The 24,672-nt window shown below is 41.0% G+C and overlaps 1 protein-coding gene across 1 annotated transcript; it reads right to left on the reverse strand.

Moving 5' to 3' along the window:
• chd5 (chromodomain helicase DNA binding protein 5) lies at positions 1–24,372 on the reverse strand (the record flags this gene model as incomplete). Its single annotated transcript, XM_079483017.1, has 41 exons — positions 1–1,873; positions 2,357–2,480; positions 2,596–2,759; positions 2,883–3,078; positions 3,158–3,290; positions 3,462–3,570; positions 3,725–3,877; positions 3,980–4,066; positions 4,150–4,345; positions 4,433–4,512; positions 4,607–4,766; positions 4,915–5,059; positions 5,155–5,288; positions 5,374–5,462; positions 5,678–5,764; positions 5,853–6,027; positions 6,470–6,642; positions 6,716–6,962; positions 7,266–7,390; positions 7,472–7,589; positions 8,398–8,529; positions 9,216–9,357; positions 9,465–9,638; positions 9,801–9,922; positions 9,999–10,136; positions 10,267–10,467; positions 10,554–10,745; positions 10,874–10,982; positions 11,068–11,199; positions 11,363–11,574; positions 11,673–11,879; positions 12,609–12,827; positions 12,995–13,161; positions 13,818–13,947; positions 14,180–14,292; positions 14,573–14,814; positions 15,313–15,431; positions 15,499–15,690; positions 18,726–18,898; positions 24,002–24,076; positions 24,330–24,372. 41 exons carry the CDS (start codon positions 24,370–24,372, stop codon positions 1,746–1,748), a joined length of 6,057 nt encoding a protein of 2,018 aa, XP_079339143.1. The 3' UTR covers positions 1–1,745.
• Positions 24,373–24,672: the final 300 nt, after the last annotated feature.

Consider the following 24,672-nt stretch of genomic DNA (forward strand, 5'->3'; position numbering starts at 1 on the left):
AATTTATTAAAACACATTAAACAAATACACTAAGTACAAAGTGAAATGATGACAGTTCACTTAGATCTTTTCCATATCTTATCTCGTATAGCAATACTGTTAACTGTTTCGCTGCTAGCTGTTTATAAATCAAGACAAAGATCTCTCATGTCCAAAGTATTCTGAAGACATCTTATAAGCGTACATGTTGACTGCAATAACAAAAGATGCCTTGACCAGGGTTTTCTGGTAGCTTTTGAAGCCTGCTATGTACTTGAATGAAAATACTTTTAGTATTAGACTGAAGCGGTTTTAAATACTAAATACATTCATTTTGGCTTCAGTTTGATTGCATTTAAATGGAGTTTGTTTGGTCAATACTGTGAACTGAAACGGTGTGAACTCATCACACGAGATTAAAACAAAACTGCATTTCACAACATATTCTGCTGGCACTCTCTATACCATTGGGTTAAACATCCCTTTATTCATGAGGCTGACTTTGTCTTTGAAGTCATCTGAGGTTTTTCTAGCGTGTGTGTGAACATTAAACTGCATTATTATCCACATTCGTTGTCTACCCAAAAATGAAATTTGTCTTGAACCCTTATGTTAAACTACTCAATGCAGAAAATAAACAGAAATACTTTATCTACATTTGAGGAATTAACGTGACATACCACAGACTGAAACAAACTGAGTCTAAGAGTTATTATTGAAAGAGGTTATACTGCGTTTGAAATTGCCCATAAGAGATTCCGTCTCTACAGACGTGTCCAGCCTCCATGTAAAGTGCGCTGCTTAAAAACACAGTTACACAAGGCATATCATTTCAGAGTGAAACAAAAACAACACAAAAGATGGCTTCAGAACCATTCTGGCATTATAATCCATTTGCTTGCCTCGAAATTTGAGCGTTTCACAAAATGCTGTGCAAAAAAGGATATGATAACAACGACAATATGGATTATTTAGTTAACAAGAGTATATTTAAAATGTATAATATCCCCACATTGCTGAATTCACTTTGTTCCAGTAATGAAAAACTGAGGAACATTTGATAGTCATTACTGGCATCACCAAATTTGGGAAAATAATTTCAAATGCAGATCCATACTGACCTAATAGGTTAAGCAAATACTGCCAGAATGTTCACATGGTGATCTGCATATTAAGATGGAACAGAAGAAAGTATATTAACACTAAAATGTACAACACTTTTATCCTTTCTTTTCTATGGTCCACAAATGTCCCAAAAAACAATCCAGTATAATTAATAAAGTAAACATGAGCTGAATTCTAAAACAGAAATTGTCCAGAGCTAATAACATTCAATCTGTTTTTGGATGCAATAGATAGCAACAACCTGCAGGGGCAGCAACAACACATCATCCGTGAAGGAGCAAAGCAGAGGCTGTAACTGTACCCAGGAGGTGGGAGGTCTAGTCCTTGACTGATCAAGAACTACTTACACCTCCAGATGGCTCAAGAATAGCAAATATGAAAATGTTCTTTACCTCATAGGACAGTCAAAATATTGGTGGCCTCCTTGATTCCAGTCTTTCATTAACCAGTCAAGACCTTCACATTGCAGAAGATAAAAAAGAACAAAACTGAACTCTACTAAATGAAACTTACAGGCACGTACAAGTGCAGATTCTTAAAGACAAAAGTGCAATTGATAAGATCTGCTGTTTAATATTGATTATCAGTTCTTCACGGTTCTGCCTGCAGGTATTTTACAGAGAGAGGACAACGTGTGTGATTTAGTCCTCGATGCATATGACATCACTGGGTTTCAATGATTTTAGGTCAGGTGTGGGCACATCTCTCAGAACATCACTAGACCTCTTCTCCAAGTGGCTTGTTGGGGCCGGGGGTCCATTGGTGGAGACTAAGAACCAGGGAGACAAAAGCATCTTCATGATCTCAGGTAAGTCATACAGTTAAAATCTATACACAAAATCTGTAAATTTCAGTTCATTTCTGTGTTTCCTTTACAGTACATTTACAGACACTAACGGCACAAATTGTATTATTATTTCCATGCAACTCTTATTGTGTATTAAAGGAGTAGTTCACCCAAAATGAAAGATTCTGTCAATAGTTGCTTACCTTCATCTCATTCCAAACCCACTGAATTCCAATCTTTCTTCTGTGGAACACAAAAGGAGACATTTTGAGGTTCATATTGAGGTTCTTTTTAATACAATCAAAGTGAATTGGGACTGTGGCTAACATTCTGGCTCCTTTTGTGTTCCACACAGGAAAAGCAACAGAATTTTCATTTTTATGTGAACAATCCCTTAAACAAGACTAATGAGTATTTAATAAATCTATTCCCTTGACATTAAGGTTAATGTATGGCACTAACCACTGACGTATGGCCCCAGGGGCATCTGGCTGTAGTTCACCATCGCGGTGCCTCCAGGTCCTCGGAACCCTCCGGCAAAACTGCTATTATACATCTGAGAACATCCAAACGAACCCTGAGGGAACGGCTGAGGGAAGATGAAGCAGAGCCAGTTAATCCGCATGAGATCTATCAATTATACATTTTTCAATGAGTTGTACAAGGTATGGAAGTGATGTTATGTGAGACTGTGCTGCTCTGACCTGCTGAGGTGGCGGCTCGTTGCCCCGGCTGGTGAGCCTGCTGAGTATACCGCGTTCGGACATCTGCAGGCGGGCAGACACGGGCGGCACCCGCGAGAGCATGGATGGTAACCGCGTCACGTCGGCCTTCATATCGCTTAACAGCTCCTCCAGCTGGTTTAGAACTGAAACAGCAAAAGTTACAGAAGTTTTGGAAAACTCTTGTTTTATTCCTCATGCCTATAAAGCCAATGTGACTAACAACAAGCTAAGTATCAGTGCTGCTAATTATATTCTTGCAATATTACCTTTGTGCAGCACGGCGTTGGCTGGCTTGTTTCCAGCTAGTGACTCTTTAGAGAGGTGTTGATGGGACTCAGCCAGACATTCCACCTCAGCGAAACGTGTGTTGAGGGCCATGGCGGGGTGACTGGGGTCCTGAGTCATGTTCAGGTAGGCTGCTCGTCGTAGTTGTTCCTCAATTACCAAAGCTTGTTCCAAGAGCTGAAATCGAGACGATATAAGAATGTGTGAACGTAAGGTTCCGTTTCACATTTCATTAAATCAAACGTGTGACGTGTACCTTAAATCGCCTTGCGAGAAATTTGTTCTTCATCTCTAAGTAGTTTCCTTTGTTTATTTCAGTCTTAAAAGGCTCATTGAGGATGGCATACCGTGGGTCATTCTGAATGTCCTGCCAGCGGGCATAGCCGTGTCTGATAAAAACAGCTGTTAAGGATTCGCTGCTATACAAAAACTGAGGTAAACAAGATTTTGTTTTGTAATATTCAATTGTTAGAGCTGAAGATGTAAGCAAAAGGATAAGAAAATACAATTATAATGAGCGGGGAATTAAGACAGTCCTTTGAAAAGAACCGAGAGGATACGTTACGATGCCAGCCAGCAGCCAGTAGTCATGGCGACGGTGCCAGATGTCATAAATTTTACCAGACGACACAGCTGCGCGTTCCTCGTTCTGCCACAGTGTGTGTAACTCTAAACACACAGAATGTGCACATAAACACACATCCGCACTTATCCGTGCATCCTATTTGTGCAAAATCTTCCGTCTGTGATACAAAGACCGTACGGGAACGGCTGTCAGACGAAGACAGCAAATCAAAACAACGTCAATAAGACTGTAGCTCACCTGTGAATCCTCCATCTGCGATGTTGAACATGAAACGTGTCTTGACGCTGTTTTTGTCATCTTTGTGGCTCTCGTCCGTGTCGTCCCTTACATCTTTTTCTCCATTCAGCTGGTTCTCAGAAGGTTCTTCGGATTTCACATCATCGGGATTAGCTATGGAAACAGCACAATTTAACAGGAACCAGAGCAGAAGTGGTTTTAAATAACAATTTAACAAAATAATCTGGAATTAAATAAATACAAAATACCGCTGACCTGTTTTTGGCTCCTTGTCTTCTGATTTTGCTGGACTGGGTTTATTTTCTCCTCTCTCTGGAGACGTTTCTTTCCCTTTACCAGAGTCTAAAACACACAAAAAGTTGTAAACTTTACTTGTTTAGAGCAAAATTCTGAATTATTACATTACATTAGTACAAAGTTCTCACTTAAAGCTGTCTGATTGGCTAACTGCTCACTAGATTTAGTGGACAGCTGTGTCTGATTGGACGATGGCTCTGAATTGACAGTTGGGGTGTCATTTATTCCACTGTCTTCCTGTCGTTTCTCCCCTGGGTTGCTGCTCTTCGTCTCTTCACTCTCATTGGTCTTCTCTGGTGCAGGGGAGGGTTCTGGCATAGTTGGCTGCTTGGAGAAAAACAAATATTTTAATAAAGACAAGAGAAAGGGGGAGGATAGGGATTTCTTCAGCAAAATGTATTGCAGTCTGACCTCAGGTTCTGATGATTTGGCGCTCTCTGGTTCCGTAATATCCTTGTCTTCTTGAGATGCGTATACTAACTCAGTCTTATCTGTAATTATGGGGAGTAATGTAAGGGAGACCAGTTAACCTAACATAAACATCCAGAATATTTTCATTCTGTAGACACACACACACACACACACCTGTGGAGACAGGAGTGCTGGGTTGAGTTGGAACCGGACTTGCTGGGACAGGTGTGTTGGGGTCCGATGAGATGCTTTCATTGAGTTTTTTGAACTCTAATCCCACAGGAATTAAATCTGGGGTGCTGAACTTCCCATTCACATGCTCAAACTCCTGAACCTATTTCAATACACATTTTTTGTGATAGCATATTAAATAAAGAAATGTCTAAGTGGATAAAAATGCAGGTGTGATAAATGAAAGTACAGTTTTTTCAAAAGGTTGTATTGTAACGTACCAGAAATCTTTTTTTTTTCTGCCTCATTACCTTCTTGCGTACTAAAGACATGACACCGATCCGGGTGAGAACGTGTTGACGGGACAGCCCCTCTCTTGGGACTCCATCAGCGAACGTCTCAGCTCCATCTGCCCCCGGCTCACACAGGTGCCTCATGAACAGAGACACATAAGCCCTGAAAAATACATGAGAATGACCAGACAATGAACATTTCATCTCCACTGTGTTCTATTAGTGCTCTAGAAAGTGACATGTATGACCACACAGTACCTGAATTCCTTTTCACTTTTCCCTCTCAGGTCACGGACGAGCCAGTGAGAGTTGAAGGCATCTTGTGGGGGCATCCCCCAGCGCATGATGGCGTTCAGGAAGGCTTTCCTTTGCCGGGCGTTAAATCCCAACACCTGAAATACCAACGATAAAAATTATGTGTGAGAAAGAAGAGAAAAATTGTAAATCACTTTTTGTCAATATCATAAGGAGCTATACTTCTATATTTCCTCCAACTCTCGCCAGCAGCGGTGGCAACGGTTTGTCCCGATCGCTCTTTAATTGTCTGCGAGAATGTCTGCGTCCTCCTGGAGGAAGACGAACAAAAATGAAAAACATTTATAGAAAGTGATTTTTAAAGATTGTGAATGCGGGGACGAGTAAGTAAACTGAACCTTATTGCAGAAATGCAGCATTTTCTATTTTCAACTGTATAGTCTATCAAAAATTTGCTATTAAAACGTATCAATTGCATAGAGTCACATGATTCCACTTAATGTGTTCAGACAGGTGTTTTGTTTACCTTCAGGACGCTCCTCAAAATCTTCATCCTCATCCTCAGACCCAACGGAATATTCAGATTGGTTGTCTGAAAGATCATCCTGCCACTCTGAGAACAGTAACACGTAATCACTCATGTCAACTTTTTTGCTGTTTTATGCTGTGTTATTGTACTGTCAGCATCCGTATGCCGGTACCTTGGTCCTCCTGGGAGGCGTCATTGTAGTTGACCTGTTTGCGGATGCGTTTTCCTTTGCCCAGGTTCCGAGCCAAATCTTCCTGCTGCTGCTCGTAATGGTGCCTCAAGAGCTTCTCCCAGTAGTCTGGATCAACATTCTCTTCTTGCTTAATAATCTCCCTCTGGACCTCCTCCTGTATGTCCACACACATAGATGAACATTTTTTTATATCATTTTGTGGACTTTCTACAGTCTAATTAGTATGGGCTGACATTTAATCCTAAACTTGGATTAAAAATCTAATCTATTTAGTATGATCTGTTATATGAAAATGCTTTTTATTGCATACACTTGACATCCTAGATAACAATGAAACATTTTTAATCTGACTGGATGGATGTTTATACCTGGATTTCAAATGATATATGGATTCAGATTACAAAACATGACAGAGTTAGAAACACAAAAAAATTAACAAAAGTGTTAAATTACTTTTAACAATATATAAACTACAATTAACTTTAAAACGGATTTTTTTTACTGTTTCTCACTTCAAAAGAACTTACTTGTTCTCATCTCTGATCTCTTATTTAATAGAAACATGTATGAAGAACACACTGAGATCGCCATCTCACCTCTTCGTCTTCTTCTCTAACTACATACTGAGCCACCTTAAAGGAGCTGAGGTACTCATTCATGTTCTGGATCTCTGTGTCTTCTGTGGCATCCTGACTGCGGTCCAGCAATTTAGAGATGGCGTCATCATCATAGTGGATCACACTGCCCTCCTCCCCGTCTTTATTATCTCCTACAGGAGAGACACATCATGTGAAGACATACGTATTAGTTGAAACAATATAAGACATGAATTACTTTCTCACCCATAGCCCTGGCAGCCTCGACATCATCTTTAAAAAGCTCCTCTGTGCCAAATTTCAGAATATCATCCAGTTCCTGCTTGGACATAGATCCTGTTTTGGAGCCCAGGCCTGGTCGCACCACCAGGTGTGTCAGCATCATTTTTCGTTTGGCCACCTGGGTGATACGCTCCTCTACGGATGCCCGCGTTACGAAACGATAGATCATTACTTTCTTATTTTGCCCGATACGGTGAGCCCTGCTGAATGCCTGCGGGAAAACAGAAAGACATATATAAGAAATATTTAAATTATAAGTGGATTTTTCTTAAAACTGTGGATATTTTCTTTTAAATCCTTCTGTGACAATGTTGTGTCCTTGGTATCCAAATACCCTAACTTTTAACTATGAGGGGTAAAAGGATTTAAGGACTAAAATGCCTTTGGAATATAATTTGTGTAAAAATTTATTGAAAAGGTTTTAATGAATAATAAAAGTATGTACAAAAACATCCCTTGGAACATAAATAGCCATGATACTTCATATATGTTTGCGTGTGCACATTTGTATTACCTGAATATCATTGTGTGGGTTCCAGTCAGAATCATATATGATCACTGTGTCTGCGGTTGCCAGATTGATGCCTAATCCTCCAGCACGTGTAGAAAGTAAAAAACAGAACTGCTGCGCCCCGGGTGCTACATTCAGAGTGACAGATAGTTAGCTTGATTGTCTAAGTGTTCCTCAACGCACGCAAACATCACTGCTGGCATTCTTACCATTAAACCGATCGATGGCCTCTTGACGCAACCCCCCAGTGATGCCCCCATCAATACGCTCGTATTTATACCCCTCAAACTCCAGAAAGTCCTCTAGCAGGTCCAACATCTTTGTCATCTGAAAGATCAACAATGCTTGATGAGACTCAAATGAATGACAGTGTGAAGCAAATGCAGCAAGGGTTGCCAGCTCATTCTAAATCCCTTTTGTGTATAATGAGACCTCTCCTTTATTACATTACATTTAGTCATTTAGCAGACGCTTTTATCCAAAGCGACTTACAAAGAGTTCAGGGAGCAATAAGCGATATTTCATACAAAGAGCAATAGTACAATAGGTGCTAATAGAACGTTACTAGTTTCAACAACAGCCAGAACACTACCTGTTGAGAGAAGAGGGTTAGTGTAGTGTCTTTTATTTTTACATTTTTTCACATTTGTCTGTCAAGTATTCGCCGAAGAAGTGTGTTTTAAGTAGTTTTTTGAAGGTTGTGCGAGATGTGGTTGACCGGACGGCATTGGGAAAAATGTTCTTAGAAAGAACTCCAACGTGAAAATGTATGTTTATTGTCAAGCATCTGAGAAAAGAAACGGGTGGCACAATGGAAAAAGTATCATCAAGACTTAGCCCTCTTTACCTGCGCCATTCATCAAACTAATGGATACGATGATTCCACGGGCAATTTAAAAGGGAGGAAAAGCGTCTAAGGACTAAACAATAAAGCGGAGACAAATATAGGCCCCGCCTTTTCATTTGTCAACTCCATTTGAAAGATAAATGAGCTCTGCTCTCATTTTCTATTCACAGTTTACCATCTAATTAATCTTTCGCTGAAATAGAAGCGAGACTCGTGCATATTTATGGTTGCATTTTTATTCACAGAGCATTCAGAGTGTTAAGTGAGGGAATAAAAAATACACAACACCTGAGAGAAGATAAGAACTCGGTGGCCTTCATCCTTGAGTTGTTTGAGCATCGTTTGAAGCAGAGTGAGTTTGCCTGAGGATTTCACAAGGTGGTTACCATCATACGAACCGTTGGGTAGGACAGGAGCTTCCTGCATACACGAGAAACAGATTACTGTATAAGTGTCCTTTTGGTAAAGCATGAAATATTATGACTTAAAGGTCCAGTGTATAACATTTTGCTGCATCTAGTGGTGAGGTTGCGGATTTCAACCAACAGTTAACTCCACTCCACTCCGCCTCCCTCCCTTTAAACACATTACAGTGGCTAACAAAGGACAAAGATGTCACCACGTTTTCGCTTCTTTGCCAAAGGAGATAACGTATTCACGAAATGCACTCTGTAGAGCACATTGTCCGTTAAGGGCTACTGTAGAAACAACATGGCGAAATAGAAATAGCTCATTCTAAGGTATTAAAACATTACGCTTCTTTATGTAAGATCTTTATACACCTCTGAAAACGTACTTATGTATATTATATTGCATTTCCGTCAATAGATCCTCCAAAAAATAACACATTGGACATTTGATATTAGTGTATATTGGTATCAGAATTATAGTCCTCTTATATCCTTGAACATGAGAATGTAAGATAAGAAGAGTATAATGGACTACGTTAGTTGCAGACACTAAGAAACAATACACTCTTGAACAAAAGGTTGTGTCTTTAAATAGCTCTTACACAGCAGAAAATGTATTGCCATTACGCCTGCTAAAAATACATCACAGCCTCTCTACAGAAGGTACAATATGCCTCCATATGTTCTCCTCCTCACCACTGCAGCCACTGGAAACAGGTAGGGGTGGTTGCAACATTTCTTCAAGTCCATCATGATGTTCAAAAGCGACACTTGGTTGCCACCTCCCTTGGAATTTAACGCCTCGAAGTTCCGTGTCAAAATGAACTTGTAGTATTTCCTGGAAAGAAAGAGCACCAGAATGTGATGTGAAATTATAACAAACATATTTAGAGATGCTAAACTGATGTTATTCATTTGAGAACATAAATACTGGGATAGACTGACTTCTGCATCGGGCTCAGCTCCACTCTCACAATGAGTTCGGTTTTCGATGGCATGTTCTTGAACACGTCTGCCTTCAGCCTCCTGAGCATGTGTGGTCCCAGTAAGTCATGTAGTTTTTTAATCTGGTCCTCTTTTGAGATATCCGCGAACTCTTCCAGAAAACCTTCCAGGTTACTGCACAAAAAATCATTTGGATTTTGGATTAAGGAACTCACTTTCGTCCAATCGTATGGAAAACGTGTTCCAATATAAGCCCTGCAATGGCTCTGTGGGAGATCATTATTCTACTAGCGGATCTATGAATCACGAGGTGAATCATGCCGAATGCAATCTTACTTGAAGCGCTCTGGGGTGAGAAAGTTGAGCAGGTGAAAAAGCTCTTCTAGATTGTTCTGCAAAGGGGTTCCAGTCAGGAGCAGTTTATAGTAGATTTTGTAGCCATTCAGAATCCTGAAAAACTAAGTGTTGAGGTTTCTTTGATTAGGATTACAAATATTGTAGTATTTAATTGTATGTATAATTGTAAAATTGTACCTTTGATTGATTATTCTTCAGCCGGTGGGCCTCATCTACAACCAGGCAGGCCCAGGTAATAGAGCCAAGAATAGCCTGATCAATAGTGATCAGTTCATATGATGTCAGTAGCACATGAAACTTTATTGGAGTGTCCTTCTGTGACAAAAAACAACAACAGCATTGCATTGGTATATAATAATAAAGGTAGTGTTTCTTATATTTTAAACCATACAGAGCATTAACTGTTTAAAATTAATGCAACATCAGTTTAACAGAATTATCTAACCTTCATGCGGAAAACCTTGCGTCCTGTTTTTACTGCGCTGTCCTCGAAGGTAAATTCATTCTCCCGTATGACGGCCCTGCTCTCTTTGTCCCCTGTGTAAGTCACCACATAGAATTCTGGAGCCCACATCTCAAACTCTCTTTCCCAGTTAATGATGGTGGACAGTGGTGCGCTGACCAGAAAGGGCCCTTTGGAGTGACCCTAAAACAAACCAACCGACTCTTGTGACACACCGCTCTCTTACTCGATCAAACTCATTAGAGAGAAAGTTCAACTAATGTCCAAACCTCCTTGTAGAGGGAGTACAGGAACACTATGGTCTGCACTGTCTTGCCAAGCCCCATTTCATCGGCCAAGATCGTATCAGTTCCTTGAGCCCATGAGAAGCGCAACCAGTTCAGGCCTTCTAGCTGGTACGGGTGCAAAGTGCCCCCTGTGTCATCGATGTACCAGGTTTGCTGTTCAAATTTGATGGTGGGCTGTGACCAATAATGAGAATAAATGTTTTCATTCAATCTATAAAAACATTAAACTGAAATATTTGATGTTGTGGCATATATTCTAGTGCTGAAGTTTTAAAGAACTAAAACAAAAAGATCACACTCACATCCACAACCGGAGTGTCTGGAGGGGGTTCTCTCCTCTTTCCTTCATCTTTCAGACGGTTTCCTTTTCTGAACACCAGGGGGTGCTGGCTCTCACCTAGCACCTGCTCTCTGGTAAAGTCACAGATTTGGAGGGGGAGCGCACGTGAGTCACAGCACCAACTAAAATAACATCACAGTTAGTAACGCAGCTCACCTGTGGTCCCAGTAGGCCTGCTTAAAGCTGTCATATTCAGGGACGTTGAAGTCATCAGTCTCCCAGGTGCACTGATCATATGGCATGTCTCTCCACTTTATCAGGTAGTGTACATCTCCATCCTTATCAAAACTTTAACATGCACAACACAACCTTAATATTGAAGACCTTTTCATACTCTGTTTAAGTTTTGGCATGAGACACATTGTGTACATTTTCATCGCAGCCAGCATTACATTTTTAAAATACAACTGAGACGAACATCACCCGTATGCTCAAAACATAGCCCCCCCACCTGTGGTTGACAATTCTGTGAATAATCATCCACTCTGGCTTGATGCCGTAACGGTAGAATCGTTCCTCCATGGCTGCATACTGAGGATCTTTGCTCCTCCTCTTTTCGTTGTTAAGCTCCTCCTCCCCAGAGCCATAGTCGTATGGAGGTGGTTCATCCATGTCGTTCTTGCGCTGATAGTTCCGGTACATTACTGTATGATATAGTTCCAACTGCATCAAAAAAAGAGGACGACCATAGGCTTTCTTGAAAAAGGCAATTCAATGGTTGGGGTAATGTTGGTTCTGGTGTGGTAATGTGGAAACCCCACCTGTAGTTCGTTGACCCACGAGCAGTGCCAGTAAGACAGCCCAGCCCATTTCACAAACAGCTGCCTCTCTGGACGGCCCTTCAGTGGGGGTTTGGCTAAACTATCCACCTTTTCTCCATCTTGCCCAAGGGGAACTTCGGGAGGTAGAGGAGGATCCCCCCATGCCCAGTGTAGAATCTTTTGGACTTTCCCTTTTAGTGGTGGACACTAGGGTAGAATACGTGAAAAGGTGGCATAATACTCCCAATGATCTCATACATGCACACAATATTTTCTCCATAAAAAGGGAGGTTTAAAGGCATAGTTCACCCCAAAATTCTGTCCTCAATTACTCAACCTCTTGTCATATCAAACCTGTACGACTTTCTTTCTTCCAAAGACTACAAAAAATAACATATTTTGAAGAAAGTTGGAAACCGAACAGCACAAGCACCTATTCACGTCTACTGTATATGGACACAAAACCTATGGGAGTCAATGGGTGCCATAGCTGTTCGGTTAGCAACATTCTTTAAAATATTTTCATGGCAGACTTATACAGTAGTTTTTAAAGCAACCTTAAGATGAATTAATAGACATTGCGCATTTAATATTTTCACTCATCCCTTGCTGGTTTGTTTTTGTGCCTTTATGGCTCCGAACCGTGGTACATTGGCAAAAGATTCAGAAATGTGGACGTAAGATATTGGAGAGCAGTGTTTATTTCACTTTGATTTGTTTATTTTGGCTTACTATCAAAATACTGGCAAACAACGCAAATATGTAATCAACAGCAGTTCACATCTGGATTAGATAGATTCACATAAACCAGGAAATGTAGTGCGGTTCATATGAACCCCTACTAAAAGTTTAGTTCTTTGTGACACCCTATTAAATGAAACAAACATTATTGTCAATTAAACCCAGTGTGGATTAAGTTGTGCCAGAGTGTCTCACCATGCACCGTGGGCAAAGCCACTCTCCATTGGGGATCTCAGGCAGTGGTGGGTTGAGGCAGTGGATGTGGTACGAGGAAGGGCAGGTGTCACAGCACAACAGCTCTCCCCCATCCTTACAAACTCTGCAGAACTCCATATGGTCATCCTCCTCCTCACCAGCAGCCTCATCTTCCTCCTCCTCATCATCTTTGGCTTCCCACTGGATGCCTTCTTTTTCCTAAGAGATGATGTGCTTGGTATTACAATAGTCCCGGATAACCTGTGATTTGTCGTCAAATTGAACCGCCATTGTGAAGAGCACACATTTAGCAGAAAAACATCAGAGATACTACAATATGTCTGTTGCTTTGCAAGTGTGTGTGATGCAGGATGGGATTTCCTCACACAATGGGGGCAGCTCCATTTTCCCTCAGGGGCTTTTTCCAGTTCTGGATCCAGACACACCAGGTGATATGCTCTGGGACAGGTGTCACATAGAATGATCTCTCCTCCTTGTTGACAAACCTCACAGTAGTCTTGATGATCTGTCTCGTAACCATCTCCATCCTCTCCTTCATTACCAGTACATACAGAACAAAAGTTCATCGTGCATCAGTGAAAATTCCAATAAACAGCACACATATGCATACGACAATACTGGTCATGTGATCTTGGTCATCGGTTGCTGTTATTAAGACAAAAACAAAAAAGGTATATATGAAAAGCAAATGTGAAGAGAAGCATTTATGATCAGTGGTTCTCAAAATGGGAACCCCAAGATGGGGTCAGAGTTTATGGCATTTTATAAAATATAGAAATGTATCAAATACTTTATGCAATCAAACATAAAAAATAAGACTACCAACCAAAATAATTGACGTTCAAGTATTCTATAGCTGAAAATGATTTTGAATCAATTCAAATTATAAGTTTAAGATTTTAAGTCTTTATTTGGGGGGCCGCAAAGCGATGCACCCTACACAAAGGCAGCCAAACAACAAACAAGTTTGAGAACCACTGGTATAGATAACTCATAACTTTCGTTTCATAAGAATGTGCCGAGTTCTTTTTAGTATGTTCTGTGGTAATTTTGGGTGAAACATGTAACCAAGATAAACTGATAAATATACAGGTATTTTTTTTTGGAAGCTGAAGGCATTATAAAATTTGCCAATTTGCTAACAGACTGTATTGAAGTAATCCAAATAAATGATTTAGAAGAAAATACTTTTTCTTTTTTTTCGTCCTCTGCGGTTTGTTTTCTTTTTCGGTGCTGCTGACGTGTCTGAGAGTACAGAGGCACTGTGAATGCTGATGTCATCAAAGTCAGAAAAGTCATCCAGGAAGTCTTCCTCACTCTAAGAAAAAAGACATTAAAAACAATACATTTTTCATGGTTATAACACAGGAACATAAAAAACCTAATAAAACTAAGTGGAACCAAAATAATGAAACACTAGAAGAGTAGTTGTAAATAACAATCCATAAATTGTTCTGTTAAGTTAAAAATAATTCGACATCAAAAGCTAATGGCAATCTTTTCCATGTGACGCAGGCCTTAGAAAGATTTCAGTGAAAAGGCATTCTCACCGAAGAGCCTTTTTTCCTTTTTCCACCCTGGCCTGCTTTCGATTTCGACTTCTTCGGTTTCCCTTTCTTTTTTGATTCTTTCACTGGCTTACTTTTTTTCTTAGCACCAGGCCCTGCAATGCAGTCCAGATGAGACAAACAAAACACATATTTGTGAGCCATGAGAACAGTACCCTATTCTTAGACATATTTACTGTAAAATAAAAAAAATCTTTCTAACATTTTTATTAAGATGTATTTATGAGCATTCAAGACACAACTGGGAGTTGCAAAATCTCAGACACACAAGCAAATTCTGAACAAAGGCTTGGCCTTGAGCCAATCAATGATCATGTTGCATGTTTAACCAATGTAAATCTCCTATAAGACATCGCAAACAAAGGAAATAAGTACCCTTTCCCTCTTTGGTTTTGGCTTTTTTGATTGGCCCAGATGGTGTGATCTGTTGGATACTTCTAATACAGATGGGCGGGGCCACATTGACCGTTTCCACAGCAGCCGCCACAGCCGCGGCCACAGCAGTTGCAGAGGTGCCTTTGAAAGGGTTGTTTGCGCTGAACTCTCTCCATTTTGCTCCAAGCACCGTCATCATTTTCGACATGGGGATCTTGGGGTTCTTCTTGGCAATAAGGGGCCTGACCACCAACGGCAAAGAAAAAATTGCTCTTGAGAAACACTGAGGTTGAGATTTTGGATGTCTGAATAAAGCATAAAGCTACAATAATCTTTGCTATACAATGATTTTGCCACGTCAGAGGATGTTCTTGGGCACAACAGAAAGAATTGCAAGAGCAACAGCACTAGGACTAAGTAAAAATATATTACATTTCTCAGCCGAATATTATAGTTCATTAGCTGTAGGATGTGAACGGTTGCCAAGCAACATGGCGCATTATTCTAGAATGAGCAGTCAATATTTTACTATGGCTTTGAACACGCCCTATCCGATTTGAAATGAGTGTCTGAATTATGCATTTTAGAACAAATCCTATGAAAAACATGATGCGATACTAGACCCCACATTTGTCATTACTTCAGACAAGCATTAGCATTTGCAAAATAGAGCATCTTAAAATAGAACAAGACGACGTGACAGCAGGGTTTTACGATATTTGTGAAGAAGGAAATCCTACCTAAGAAATTGGCTAAAGGCTTTGTAGTTAGTGATTGTTTTATAGTCATCCTCCGAAAAAGCATACTGCACGTCTTCAAGTCCCCATTCTTGCATCAGCTGACTGGATGACTTTGGTTCCTGGAAAAACAGCATTTCAGTAATTCTCGTTTTTTAAGCAGTATCAATATTTCCGATCTAACCCCACCTTCATGTTTCCATCATCGTCATCATCATCGTCCTCGTCTTCATCTTTCTTCCGTTGTTTTGTTTTCTTCTCCTTCTTCTCTTTGGGTTTCTTTTTCTTCTTCTTCAGGGTACTGTAGGTGCTGCTCTCGCTCCCTGATCTGTGGCCGCGGTCTTCTCTGTCAGACATGTCGTCCAGCTCACAAGGATGGCCCTGTTGGAACAGGCATTTTGGAAAATGCGTAATAGACAACACTGATATATCGATTAAACAGTAGTATGTTCAGATCTTCATTATTTCATCCATCTGGCTAAATAAGTTGACTAGTGAACAACTCTATTGATCTAGAGCACAGATGTTTTACTGCCAGAAAAACATGATGAAGTACTTATTGCGGTATTAACAATGACATTTCACTCTTTGGTAAAGCCCATGCATCTACAGATTTAAATAAAAAGCAGATACTGGCATAACAACTGATAAATATCAAATCAACTGCACGTTTTCAATAAAGGAAAAACCATATCATTACAAATATATTATTAGTGACGTCTAGGAAAAGAAAAACTAATTGAAGTGATCATGCCTCTGCGGAGCACATGTTTGAGTGGGTAAATTTATTGTGTGTGTGTGTTCAATTGGAGAACGCCTGTTGCTGTGCTGCAGCTGTACACTGGCTGGCAGACGTCTCCTCAGCACAGGCCGGCGTTGCCGCAGAGCACACAAGCTCCACCAGCAGCCGTTCTGTGTTGCCATGGTAACCAAACTGTGCAGGGTTGGGCAGGGGGGTTCAGGGGAAGCTCTCTCTCTGCTGCAGCAGCCAATGGAATGGCGCCATCCAATCAGATGCGTTTGCATAACGAGCTTCTTATGCAGAGTCCCCATGGTTGCAGTGCCTGTGTTCTAGGGCCCGTCTAGACAAATCTCAATCACGTATATGGGGGAGGGAGAAAGAGAGACAGCTGAGAGAGAGACAGAGAGAGACAGAGAGAGAGAGAGAGAGAGACAGAGAGAGACAGAGAGAGACAGAGAGAGACAGAGAGACAGAGAGACAGAGAGACAGAGAGACAGACGAGAGAGAGAGAGAGAGAGAGAGAGAGAGAGAGAGAGAGAGAGAGAGAGAGAGAGAGAGACAGAGAGACACAGAGAGAGAGAGAGAGAGGGAGAGAGAGAGGGAGAGAGAGAGAGAGAGAGGAGAGAGAGAGAGAGAGAGAGAGAGAGAGAGAGAGAGAGAGAGAGAGAGAGAGAGAGAGAGAGAGAGAGAGAGAGAGAGAGAGAGAGAGAGAGGAGAGAGAGAGAGAGAGAGAGAGAGAGGAGAGAGAGAGAGAGAGAGAGAGAGGAGAGAGAGAGAGAGAGAGAGAGAGAGAGAGAGAGAAAAGAGAGAAAGAGAGACAGAGACAGAGAGAGAGAGAAAGGAGAGAAAGAGAGAAAGAGAGAAAGAGGGGGCTCATACAAGAAGAAAAAGGAAAACCACTAAAGAGCTTCACAGCTGGAGCTGAAAGGTCTCCCAAAAAAATTTAAACCACATCTATCTGTCAAAGTACCTCACAGACAGAAGGTCTAAAATAAATAAATTCTACAAATATGTTTGTAAGTTGATACCATTCTGCAGTTTTCTCCCATCCAAAATGCAAGTTCACCCAAAATTTTCATTATTTACCTTGTCATTCCTATCTGTATGACTGCATTCTTTTCGTAGAGCACACAACAGGAGATGTTAGACAGACTGTATATTTTTCATGTGTCAAACATCACTGATTCGCATTTGTCATGAAATTGCAATTTAATGTTTTTAACTGAATCTGCAAGTGTGATTTGAGATGTTTGGAAAACATTTTTGTGAATATATTAAGCGAGTCTATTCCAAAAAGAAAGAAAAATCACAAATGATTTAATTAATTAATATCTAAAGAAAATCTCCAAGACGACAGTGAGATTAATTTATTAATTGTCTCCCGCATCTGAGATGTTTATCCTGAGAAAAAAACTGAAATCTCACAAATGTCTCCATTAGTTTCAGAAGAGATTTCAACAATGGTCACACACTGACCTCAGATTTTCCAACTCTGCAATCAAAAGTCAATATTTTGGAACATTTTAATGTGAACATTTCTGATAAAATTCACCCAAATCAAGATCATCTAAACCTATACAATATTCACTGCACACCTGTATATTAATAATTGTTTCTATTTTTATTTCTCTTCTGCAATTTTAGAAAGGACAACAAAGACATCTGAAGTTAATACTTAAATGAAACACTATTGAGAAATCTCCTGAGCCAACATTTTCTTTTTGGATTGGATTGCTTCAATCATATTCATACTTATTTTGATAGCCATACAGTTATTGTATAGCTTCATAATAAGAATCATATACACTACTTCATTAGTGAAATGATATTGACAGCCATCAATTCTAACTCTCCTGTTACAATCTGAAGACTCTCCACAGTCAATCAGGCTTTGGTACAGGTGGTGGGCCAGCTTTGGCGAGCTGAGCCTTTAGACTTTCGGAGAGCATAAGGGCAGGCGGTGGTTTTGACCCGTATTGATTTGAGCCCGTGTCTGACACGGCACTGCAGGGAAAGCATGACTGACGCCAAGCAGGGCGCTTAGCTGCTGAGGGGAGACCCCTGTGCCCTCTCCACGGCACATTTACCACCGCTGAGAGGGAGGGAGAGACGGAGCCCTGATGGAGAGGCTGAATCTGAACAAGGAGGCTGGGAAAGCAACGGACAAAAAGAGAGAGAAAGAAAAAAAGGGAATCCTTCTCATTATCTCAACGGTGACTACAGTCAGCTGGGGGGCCTGTGACCGACTGACCTGTCAAACATTTTATCTCACTCCACAGAGCAGACGACATAGCAAGCGCAAAGGGATGCTGGACAGGAAAGAGAGGACTGATCGGTAAACAATGTAATACAATACACCTGGGTCGGGAAGGTTCTTTTAAATGGATAATTCTGCTCTTTGAAAGAGTGCTTGAGCCGTGGCATACCCGACAACGGCGCACCTGCTCTTTCTTAGGAAAGCCATTTGCTGTGTGTATGATTTATTGTCAGCTTGATCAAGGTGAGAGAATGCCAGGAGCCTTGGTCCTGTGCTAATAAATATAATCGATCACCATACCCAAAGCCACAAATCAAAGGCTATAAATAACTGAAATGCAGATTTAGGCTGATAAATCACAGAAATCAAATACAAGTTGACAAGTTGCATCCACGCTTGAATAAGGCTGCCACTTACTTCCTTTTTCTTCTTTTTCTGAAGTTTGGGCTTTTCTGCTTTGCCCTCTGATATCTTGCCTGGTTTCTTTTTCTTATGCTGTTTAACAGAGTCCTCGGGGAAGAACCTCTCTAGCGGTGATAGGGGAACGCTCCTTTCGCTCGACCGCTCACGCTCACATTCCTCATCCTCATCTGAAAAAAATACAAATTTCACAGCTTTGAGATTTAGTCGCACAGCATACTCCCATAAGCAGGAACAGTTGTATGCAATGCATGTGTTTCTGTATATACTTCTTGAATATGTGCTTGCATTTTATAGATTTAGAATTGATGCAAATCATTTAAAAGTCCAGTTTGTGAAATTTAGTGGCATCTAGTCGTGAGGTTGCGAATTGCTAGCACCGACTCACTCCACCCCTCCCTTTCAAAGCACTACGGTGGCTGGCAAAGGGAAAATAATGCTGTCACATTTTTGCTTCTTTGCCGAAAGAGATAATGTATTTACAGAATGCGATCTTTAGCAGTTTGTACGTTTAGGGCTACTGTAGAAACAACATGGCAAGAGGACAAGCAGTGTCTTTAGATAGAAATAGCTCATTCTAAGGTAATAGAAGCTCTTTATGCACATCTGAAGACATATTATATGTATATTAATAGATTTAAAAAAATAATCAAAGCATTTCCTTTAAAAGAATAAGACTAAGTTATAACATTGTTTGATACAAAAGCCATAATTGAGGTAAAAAGGCAAATCTGGGGATCAAAATTTGTCAGCCTCTCTATCTATATAGTTCTGCAGGGGGCTTTCCTGTGTAGGAGTGGAGACTCTTTCGGTCCGTGAGAGGAAAAGCAAAGACTCTTGTTGACACACTGAAAGGGGGGCGAAAGGAAGCAAGGTGAGCCCTCTGCCACCTGCTGAACTGTGAATCTCACACTGTAAACAAAAACCCCTGTCTGAAAAAGCATATGCACTCTAACACTTCAATACCACTGTGCTGTCAAAAAGGCTTAGCTCTAGCTGTCTAAAACAGACATCGGGGAGGCATCATCTGCATCGGGAGCTTCACGGTAAGACTCCCACAGACTGTCTATCTTCAGCTCAGACTGTGGCCCGTGAAACATGCAGCGTGTGCGGTGGAGTCAATCAGCTAAAGCCCTGCCCCACAGCCACCACGCCCCGTGGGAGCTGTTGGAGATGGGGTTTTCCCAGCCTCTTGGATGCTATCCTGCAAATCCACTTAACCTTCATTTAGCTGCTACTGTTTGAGGACTTCAGCTCTTGTGAGAGGACTGGCGGCACAGCTAAAAAAAACGGCTTGTGGCCCTGATGGGCGATTTGAGTATTAACTCTGGTAAATACAGAGCTCCCCCATCTTTCTGTCAACCACAAGAATTTTTTAAATTTTAATCTTCTGCTGCACATAAACACATCCGTAGCTTGAGAGATGATGGATATTTAGGGCAGCGCGTCTGCGGTACATCTCACAGGGAGGCTCTTTCATGTCTGCAGAATATGTCTGCTGCCTGCCAGGAGCATCAAGCTCACATTTCCTCTTCATTCATGTCTCACTTACAGTCACAGTGATGCAATACAGCACACTTAAAGTAAGAAAACCTGGCAACCATTGACAAATAGTGTTTTAGGGGGTTGGATGGTGCTGCACTTGTGGGAAGACTTTCTAATGGCTAAAATGTATTTACACAAATAAATATGAAAATAAAAAGATATTCATTAATTTATCAACATTGAAATCACTAGATTAAATTCTTCACTGTGTAGAATACATGCAGAGAGCCATAAAATACATTGTAATGTGCAGATGATGGTACAGTACAGAATATGAGCATCATGTGGAAAAAAGAAGAGGGAAAGAAAAAATGTGCCCATCCATCAATTTTCTGAACCCTTTTATCCTCTGCAGCATTGCATGGGCAAAGATTATTCACACACACAACATTTAATAAATGATATACGTGTACTGCACTGTTATTTGCATATTCGCAATAATTCACAGAGATGCACAACCTAATAAAAGCGGCACAGGATGCTGATCCTCATGTGGGCGGAGTCACCATTACAGTCGCATTCTGTATCATGTTCCTGAGTAAACAGAGACACTGCCAGGTGTTTTAAAGCTATGCCATAGCCATTGGCTCCTGGTAGCAGGCCTTAAAATGTCACACCTGCAGCCACACATTTCTGTGTCAGCTAAGCAAAGACATTGGGGTAACTGTGACCTTCCAGCAAGGGCTGGGTCATTGCCGCACTCCATTAGAGGATGGATTCATGGCCGTGCTGGCTGTTACGAAGAGGAGCTTTACAGGAAAACGCATTAGCTGTCTGATAGACTGCGTATGTTAATAGTACCCCCCCATTAATGTGATGAGGCAGCATGTTTAGAACACCCCCCTCATTGAGACCTTCAACTTTTACAGAATGTGTCTCTACTTTTCGTATTCTATACAGAAATATCCTTTCTATCGTGTCTTAAGATGTTGCTCCGCATTGCAAACATACGCTTGGCATAAATTGCAAGTACACAATCGGTGCAGCAATGCAATCTAAAATGAACGTCCTGATAACCCACATAACAGGAACGAAGACTCTGTTATTGAGTTTAGTCCGAATAATTATCTCCTTCGTATATATGTAAATTCCACGCTCCAGAAATAAGCCAGTTTGTTGGGAGAATTTCTCGGCTTGTTTTGCAATTTGACACTCGGAGTGTAATGCTGAAATTGACGACACACAAATGAGTGCGTGATGCAACAGAGATTTACACACAATTAGACACAAACTCTTGCGAAGGGGTGTCAGCTTTCACAGTGAGGGTTGTAAAAATAGCCCCCACCAATCCGAGTTGACTTCTCTGAGCAAGAAACGCGCATGATAATCTTTCGATTTCAAAGACAGATAGGAGTATGTTAAACAAAACCAGGCTGAGGTGGCTAATGAAGATCATAACACTGGTCCTTAATGTGTACCAAAGATATGTCACAGGTAATCCCTAAATTAATAAAAACAAAAATGCCTACCAGCAGCAACAGAGTCTTAGGAATAGGGCTAATAAAGACTTTATAAACACATTTTTCTACTATGTTGTAATTCTTGCTGAGATCCCAACCTCTTTTTAGGAAGTGTGGGAAAAATTACTTTCTTTGGAGCCTCTCCATTCTTTGTTCTTGATGTGGCACAGAAGGAATGCAGACACAAGTTGCAACAATTTAAAACCATCTGATTAAAATGTACATATCTAAAGAGAGCCTACTGACGTCTATTAAGCAAATCCAATGAAGGTGAATTAACATGAGAAATCGAGCAAATTCTAAACTTCCATTTGAACAACATTTCTTAGGTTTCCTTCTCCTGCATTTTTGTATTACACAAATTTGATTAATCATCTGTTTGGCTCTTATTCCCCCATTAAGTGCACGCACCAGTAATCTCTTCATTTTCCCCGGCTGGGTGCAGCAGGCGTGTGTTCTGCAGTGTTTGGAGCACTCTGCAAAAGCTCTGTTTGCAAAGCTCACGTTTCTGACCTTCTGTGCCATACTGTATTTTTATTACAACTACAATGCATTGCTTATGCATCCTATGTTAACAGTAATTAAGCTTAGGATTTGGTTTTGCACCACCTATTACAACATCAAGAACGTGCCAGACCCAGTCAAGCTTTTCCGGCCTACACATCCGATGCAGTGAAAAGCAATCACCAAAACACTGATCGGAACATAACAGCATACCCCAAAAATCAACGTCATGCCGCAGCTGCCTATATTTCGCAAGTTTTTTTATTCGCAGCACATGCGGGGGCTAACCGTGTATATGGAGAGAGCCCACTGGCTCATCAATTATTTCTCAATTATTAATTCCACATTCCACAAATCACACATTTATTCCAACCGCAGTCTCCAGCAGTGATCCGTCGAAGGCATGTTTCCGTCTCTTCGAAAAAGAAGGTAAATACGAGATTGGGGTGCAAATGAGAGGCTCTCGCTCACGTTGGTCATGTGACTAATTCAGAACTAATTCAGAGGCAGCCCAGACCTGGCTGTGGGCAAAAACTATTAGATTTTGTTGAACTGCGTTCCATGAATGTATAAAAGGCAGACAGCCACAGCTGAGTCTTAACTACATCACACAACTGGCACTGCATTCTGCTTTCACAAACCTATTTATTTAATGCCAAACTATAAAAACACAAGATTGATGAGTCTTTTAGAAAGAAAAAAAATGATATCTACGATAAGCATGAAGATATTTACATAGAGACAGAGGTAAGACAGACACAAGCCAATTAAGGTTTGCGTTGGGCTTGACCTTGGATTCCATATGCAGAATAAAGTCTTACAGAGTATTACATTTTCACAACTAACATTCATAGTATCACCTTTCAATATTCCCTTTCTGTAAAACAAAAGTGTCTGCCTCTGCTGCATAAAATATCACTTTTCTACATTAATTTTTAATCTCGCATAGGCCCCCTCATTCAGTCCAAAAGGAGGTCTAGCAAACAAGAACTCCTTGGAGACTGAGAGGGCTTGGGCCCATCAAAAAAAAGAGTAGACCATAGAGGCAGAGTAACATTGTTGCTGATGTTTTCCTGTCACACGTGGCTCTATCAGGCACATGCACTACTTCATCACCAAGACACTGTGACCATGGGGAGACATTGTAACCAATTGCTCTTTAACATTCCACAGAGGAGTGCATTATTTTGGGAGGCTGTCATATTTTCTGATTATGCTACGTGTTTGTTTCGATCATGTCTGAACAATGCATGAACCTCATTCGTACATTACATTATCAGAATAAGAGTGCTCCATATGCACGCACTTCGCTTTTTTATAATAAAACATTTAAAGGGGTTTATAAATTACCGTGCCCACAAAATGCAATATCAAAGCAGCACAGCTGAAAAGACAATAACGCGTTGCATGCAATGTCTCATTTATATGCAAAGACAAATGCGCACAAGAACAAACTGGGTGAGGAGAACACGATCACCCTACACAGATGATTAAAGAATGGGTTTGTCGCAGACAGACTGGTCTGCTGGAAGACAGTCGCGCTTTGGTGACTCAAATACAGTTGGACAGTGCGCCGTTATTTTGGAAAGAACAGTGTCCGGTGTGAGAACAGACACCACGGAGACTACGGTTACGCGCTATAATAAATTGGACGCGCGTTTACTAACGCTAAGCGCAAGCCCCGTTTCCCGCATTCAACTAGGCGTAGCAGCGCAGTTGTGAAGGGCAGAACTCTCCCTCCCCTGTGACTCTTTACCCCCTCACCTGGCACGTCGTCTTCAAAATCCATATCGTCTTGCCCCTCTTCTTCGTTGCTCAGCGATCCGGGCATGTTTAGTGCATAACAAGAAAATCACATCCGAGATACAGGATAAAGTCTTGAAACTTAACCCTCTGAATCCACAGCCGCTAGATGCCTAGATAGAAGAGGAGACCGTCAAACTGAAGGTGAGGCTTTTTATTATTTTAATATGCTCAAAATAAAACAAAAGATGGCTGCCCTATTTTTTTCAGCAGTCCCCCAAAAATCTCTTTCCCGTTCACTCTCCAAATCCTCCAGTCTGAAAATAAGAAAGACAAAAATGGAACACACATGCCCAGATTGTGACGTCTGGTCGGTTGCCATAGCAATCCATCCCATAGTTTCCGACACAACTAGTTAGTGGTGTTCTGCTGGTCACCGGCTTTACTAGTATGCGGTTCTGCAAGTGCTGGCGGCCACGCGTGCGCTCGTTTATCTGTCATTGACCTTCTCCCGCTTAAGTTCGCGGAATGTTAAGTTACACATGGAAACGCGAGAAAGTTCACTCACCATTTCTTTGTCATGAATCGTTTTTTTCCCCTCGCCGAGGTAAATTATTCATGCAAGCCATTAACTGTTCTGTTCTTGAAATTTAGGTCATAATATTTCCAAGGTCACATGAGTGTGTTTATCT

Source organism: Barbatula barbatula, assembly GCF_947034865.1.
Source record: "Barbatula barbatula genome assembly, chromosome: 20".
NCBI lineage: Eukaryota > Metazoa > Chordata > Actinopteri > Cypriniformes > Nemacheilidae > Barbatula > Barbatula barbatula.